The sequence below is a fragment of the Lichenostomus cassidix genome, chromosome 8 (genome assembly GCF_008360975.1).
Source record: "Lichenostomus cassidix isolate B80296 chromosome 8, HeHo_3.0, whole genome shotgun sequence".
Taxonomy (NCBI): Eukaryota; Metazoa; Chordata; class Aves; order Passeriformes; family Meliphagidae; genus Lichenostomus; species Lichenostomus cassidix.
The window spans coordinates 19,155,649-19,161,257 of record NC_139489.1 but is presented as its reverse complement, the minus strand read 5'-3'; the positions used below and the strand labels follow the sequence as shown (position 1 = coordinate 19,161,257).

Here is a 5,609-nt window from a genome sequence, read left to right as displayed (position 1 = left end):
TTTAATCTGAATGCCATTTATTAGTCACTTGATACAGAGTAGCTCATGCTCAAGAAAGGGAATCACATATGGGGAAATAGTAATGCACAGATCAAACGGAGGAGGACATTTCTCCCGAATTATAATTTGGCATCAACATGAATTGCAATGAAGGGATCTTCAGCATCAGTATTAATCTGGAAATTAGCCATTCCATCACCAGAAACATACACCTCCTTTCCAGTACATCTGTCACCTTCCTTTTGTCCAGAAATAACATCACAGTAGGTACCAGCAGGCAGTCCAGTTTGCACGGAGACATTCAAATTCCTATGCAAAAATAAACATTATTTATGCATTGTTCTCAAAACAGCTATTGCAAATTGTGTGTGAGATTTTTGAACATGATGCTACTTCCCTATTTGAAGGACAGTGTCAAGCATGAGCTTTCTGATCCTATCCCACCCACACACACTCCCATTTTGGCTCTCTAGACCCAGCATGCACTCAAATAACTCATGCTGGATTGCTGATGAGGTTCACCATTGTTCTCTCTGGGGAAACTGTTTCTCCCACTGACTTACCAGTCATCATTATTGAAGATGATGAAGCCTTTATTACCACGGCCAAAAGCTACTTGGTTGCTGTCATTGTCCCACCAGTTGGCGAAAGGCTCACCATCCACCACATTACGGAAGATAACCATGTTCCTGAAAACACAAGGCATGCCTGTCACTGTGCCTGCAACAGCTCTGAAGCCACATGCAGCAGGAAGAAAAAGCAACTGCTTTTACTCCGTGTGTCTCCCCAGTGCCCTACTTGATTTGACGCCAGCGGTGTTCACAAACCCAGTCGTTGCCACAGGTCGTGTCCCCGTTGATTGTAACAGACTTGGTGGAGCCATCTGCGTTACTTGGGGGTCCAACCCAGTCATTGACGTCCTGTCATTATAAAGACACGTTTAGAATTCTGACTGAAAACACATCTGGAGAGCACACCTAGATGGAGTATCAAATTTGCACCAGCTAAATCCAACATGGGACAGGGAAATCACTTAACAGACTGAAATGCACCGGACTACTTCTCTGGCCCTACAGACTACTTCTCTTCTTCCCCACGGACAGATCTTCAGCATTTCCAGCTCACCTTTCCATTTTCAAAGTATCTTGGCCAGCGATAACTTGACATCACACGTGTGAAGCCATACGGATGGGCAAGCATGAAACCAACAGCCATTTTATAGAGCCTGTTTGTTGGACAGACAAGGAATGAGACACGGAAGGAGGAGCCTGCCAGAGAAAAGACAGACAAGGTAGCAAAAGCAAGAAGCATCACCCACACAAGAGTAATCCCTTACCTGGCATCCCAGAAGGTTAGAATAGAAGCTCCGCCAGCCCCGTGCCCTCTCTGGTTGTCGTGGTTATCCACAAAGACCAGGGCTCTGTCGGAAGGCACAAGGCCCCCCCAGCCTTCTCCCCAGTTCCTAGACAAAAACACAGACTTGAAGCTACCCTGCCAACTCAGGCATCCAGTGACTCCTCGATAAATTACAGCATCTGCATCCTTACTTGAAGTAGGCCAACTTTTGCCCATTCCACTTGCGGAACACTGTCCCCAGATTTGCACCATATTTGAATTCTGTCACTCGGCCATTTCCAAAGTAGTCACTGCCTTTGATGGGCTCTCCACCCAAGTCAATTACCTGGTACCGGAAAGAAAAGCTGCATCACTTCTTGTCTCACAAAGACCAAAAATGCAATGTGCAGTACTCACCAATAGTTCTCGCTTTACATTGAGAGAAAAGTACTTAAGTATTTGTGCTGATAAGATCAACACAAAGTCAGTATAAGACATGAGAGACGCATGTAAGAACATGACTAAAAAAAGGTAAAGTCAACTGATGTTCTGTTGTGGAGGCATTTTTAAAAATCAAAACTACCTCTGTCTGCAGGGCTGTTCTAAGTAAATTGTGAGCTCCTTCTGGGGTAAATGTCCATGAAGATGTCTTGTAGTTCCTCTGAAGGAGGAGGCAAAAGAGATACAAAAGACGAAGAGAAACATAAAGCAGAAAACATGGAGATTACCTCCTGGTAAATGAAAGGTTTAGTTCCTGCAGGAAACCATTGGGTATTAAGATTCTTCAGCTTGTCCAGAAATGCTCTTATGTCCCCAGGCCACATGTGCTTGGCAGCATCAAGTCGGAATCCTGCCACACCAATATCAATGAGATGGTTCAGGTAATCGGCAACCTTTGAGCGTACGTAGTCCTTCTCCAGGGCCAGATCCAGAAGGCCAGACAAGCGGCAGTCCCGGACCTGTGCAACAGAATAGAAAAAAATATCTGTGTATTACACCAAAGGAAGGGTGGAGGTGGGGTGGTGATTAACGAGGTTGTATTGGATGGGGAAGAAGGAAGGGAGGGAATATCCGGAGTCAAGGCGTTTGTCTTTCCAAGTTACGGTTGCACGTGATGAAGCCCTACTCTCCTGGAGACAGCTGAACACCTGCCTTCCAATGGGAAGTGGTGAATAAACTCTTTGGTTTACTTTGCTTATGTGTGTGGCTTTCTCTTTACCTTTTAAACTGTCTTTACCTCAACCCATGAATTTTTTCAGTTTTACTCTTCCAATTCTCTGGCCCATCCCACTGTAACCAGAAGGCTGAGAGGTGTTTAGCTGCTGGCTGAGTTAAAACACAACAGTCATTTTTTGGTGCCCAGCGTGGGACTCAAAAGATTTAAATTGAGAACATGTACTATTGGAACATGCTAGATGGAATTTATAGCTGTTATTGCTGTTTTGCTATTAATTGGCAGGCTCCTGTGCTTGCCATGGGCCTCTCTCAGCTCACTGTGCATTAGAGCCTAGAGCTCCTCCGTGGCTGCAGCTTTTTGCTTTGGCTGCAGCTGCAGCCTGAGCTGCTGATCCCTCACTCTGGGACGTTCTGCCTCAGCACTGCCAGCACTGCTGCTCTGTGCTGCTGGACTGGACACGCTGCACTCGGTGTGCACTCGAGCCAAGGTTCTGACCTGTGGGTGAGTCTAGGGTGGAGCAGGTACATCTGGGAGTGCCTGTGCCGTGAAAAAGCCCCAGCAGAGCAGCTACATCCCGCAGTGTCTGCGGCCGTGGCTGTGTCAGTGCCACAGCAGGGACAGCCCTGAAGGCCTTGGGGACCAGGGACATTTCCATGCTGCAGCAAGGACACTGTGGAGCACCACTGGCTGTTCATGAGGCCATGCTGGGGCACCTCAGAGCTTCTGGCCATGGCTAAACCCCCAGCAGGGCAGGAACACCCTGCAGGGACTGCAGCCGGGGCAAGGCCCTGTTGGGCAGGTTTGCTTTCTGAGGGGACAGTGGCTTTGGGATCGGCCATGCTGGAGCAGGTTTATTTCTGAGGGCACTGAGGCCCAGGGACAGGGCCATGCTGGAACAGCTGCCCATCAGAGCCACTGTGGCTGGAGCAGGTTTATGTCTGAGGACACTGAGGCCCACGGGCAGGGCCATGCTGGAACAGCTGCCCCTCAGAGCCACTGCGGCTGTGGGTGAATCCATGCAGCAGCAGATTTGCTCCTGGAAGGGCTGTGGCTCACAGAAATGGCTCCACTTGGAGCAGGAAGACCCCCGAGGGACTGCAGCCTCTGGGTGAGTCCAAGCCAGAGCAGGAGTAAGGACAAGACTTCATTGCAATGTTAAACGTGATGGTCTAGTCCATATGAACTGGGGTGGAGACTGCAATGGAAATACCTTTAACCTGCTGTAATCCAGGATTTGAGATGTGTGTCATAGGAATTACCATGGCAGGAGCCACCTGAACCGATGGAGGACAAGCCTTACTTGAAGCAGTGCAAATGCAGGAACATCATGGTGTATTGTTGCAAAGTGGCTGAAGGAAGAGCATGAGAAAGTGCAGCTGCATATTCTAACTACAAAAACCAGTAAGCTGTGCAATCATTGTACCACCTTGCACCACTGTCAATTTCCAAGGGGGCTCCTTACCATGAGCAGCTGAGTTTATAAGAATGAGCTCACAGGCTGCACTGAGTAGACTGGGCTCAGTTCAGGAGCAAACATCTGCACACAGGCTCTTACTACTTAGTACTAAGTATATTTTGCACCACATGTGCCTTGGGTCACTACCTCATTTGTTTGTCAAGTGACTAAGCACAACTTTTGTGATGCACTACACCCCATGAATGGTCTCTATGGAAGAGTTTGCAGAGCTTGTTAAAAAAAAAAAGAAAAAGCTTTGAAAATTTTGCCAGAGGAAGTTACCTGATACATATCACCGTAATTTTCAATTTCTCCACTTCCAGAATGACATTTGCCATCATTGAAATCAAAGGCAGAGTATGGTACAGCCGGAAATTGTCTGTTTCCAGCATTAAAACTGCTTCCACAGGTAGAATGTGTTCCTGAGCCACCTCCAGACCCACACATGTGGTTGACGACAGCATCCACATAGATACGAACCTGGAAAAGCAAAGTGTGTATTACAGTATGTTTTGTAGTGAGTGTGAAATGATAGCCAAGGCTTTACCACATCACTATTGATTTTTTGCCCGTTCAGTTTCTTCTCAGTTTATACATCCTCTGAGGACAGCAGCACCTTCCCTCAGATGAGACTGCACTTCTTGCTGTATCAGACACAGATTTTCAAGGCACTTACTCCAACATTGTTGCATCTGGTCACCATGTCCCTGAACTCATCTTCATTTCCTGATCGAGTACAGATCTTGTAGCTAATGGGCTGGTATCTTTCCCACCAGGGTCGGTTCGGGTTAGTAACGATAATATTTTCATTTGGAGGTGAAACCTGCAGATGAAATTATGTGCTTTGATAAGAAATCAAATGGTTTTATTTCAGCATTTAAAGGGCAAAATGTAGACTCAGGACCTCTGCCCTAGGCAGGTTAGTGCCCAACCCCCAATCCAGTCTCCCTGCCACAGCAGAAGCTCAGGTCTGTGAGATGTCTGTCTTGTAGATTCACTGTCTTGTAGCAAGAAAGACATTTTGGGTTGTTCCTATGGGTTGTCCAGCTCCAGCATTGGCCTGCTTTCAAGGACATGTGCATGGAAGGGGTGAAGCCATGGGAATTGTTTTTACCTGGAATAGTAACAGCCTTAGAAAAGCCAAAACTCCAGGCTTACATATTTCCTTTAGAACAAGGCAAAGAGGTTTACCTTCTATTTAGCTTTTAGGGGAGGCCTTTCAGAGGAAAGCATACCCCTCCATGACTGAATTGCTAGAGGTACACCGTTGTTCATTGGCCCTGCAGCCCTGTTAGGGTTGCCTCTAACAGCAGTTACTACTTCCAACCCTCCCTCCTCAGCAGCAAAGTTACTCAGAGCTGGCTGTCTCCAACTCAGGCATTTCAGTTATCAATCACATATTACAATGCCACTTTCCTGCTGCTCACAGGAAGCAACTCACCTGAACTCCTCCAAATCCATTAGGAGCTAAGTAGCGTTCACACTCCTGAGCAATATCCTGCCAGCGCCATTCAAAGAGATGCACAATAGATGTTCTCTTAGGGAGGGTGTTGGGGTTGTACTGCCCCCAGCAAAGCCCTGCAGCTGCGAGGAGGAGGAGGACGACTTGCATGGTGCCTTCAGTGTAAGGCAGTGGTCTCT

The 5,609-nt window shown here is 47.3% G+C and overlaps 1 protein-coding gene across 1 annotated transcript; it reads right to left on the bottom strand.

Moving 5' to 3' along the window:
* On the bottom strand, positions 1-5,609 carry LOC146433991 (pancreatic alpha-amylase-like). The gene is made up of 10 exons (XM_085068229.1): positions 5,410-5,609; positions 4,645-4,791; positions 4,251-4,448; positions 2,064-2,294; positions 1,548-1,681; positions 1,337-1,462; positions 1,126-1,225; positions 799-920; positions 564-689; positions 1-309 (listed from the first exon to the last, which is right to left on the bottom strand). The coding sequence occupies exons 1-10, from the start codon at positions 5,578-5,580 to the stop codon at positions 120-122; spliced, it is 1,545 nt and encodes a 514-aa protein (XP_084924355.1). The 5' UTR covers positions 5,581-5,609; the 3' UTR covers positions 1-119.

Coding starts and splice junctions, on each gene's coding strand:
- LOC146433991 (XM_085068229.1), bottom strand. CDS start 5,580: ATGCAAGTCGTCCTCCTCCTCCTCGCAGCTGCAGGGCTTTGCTGGGGG. Junction 2,295..4,250: donor ATTACGGTGATATGTATCAG/GTAACTTCCTCT, acceptor TCTGTTGCACAG/GTCCGGGACTGCCGCTTGTC. Junction 690..798: donor CACCGCTGGCGTCAAATCAA/GTAGGGCACTGG, acceptor TTGTGTTTTCAG/GAACATGGTTATCTTCCGTA.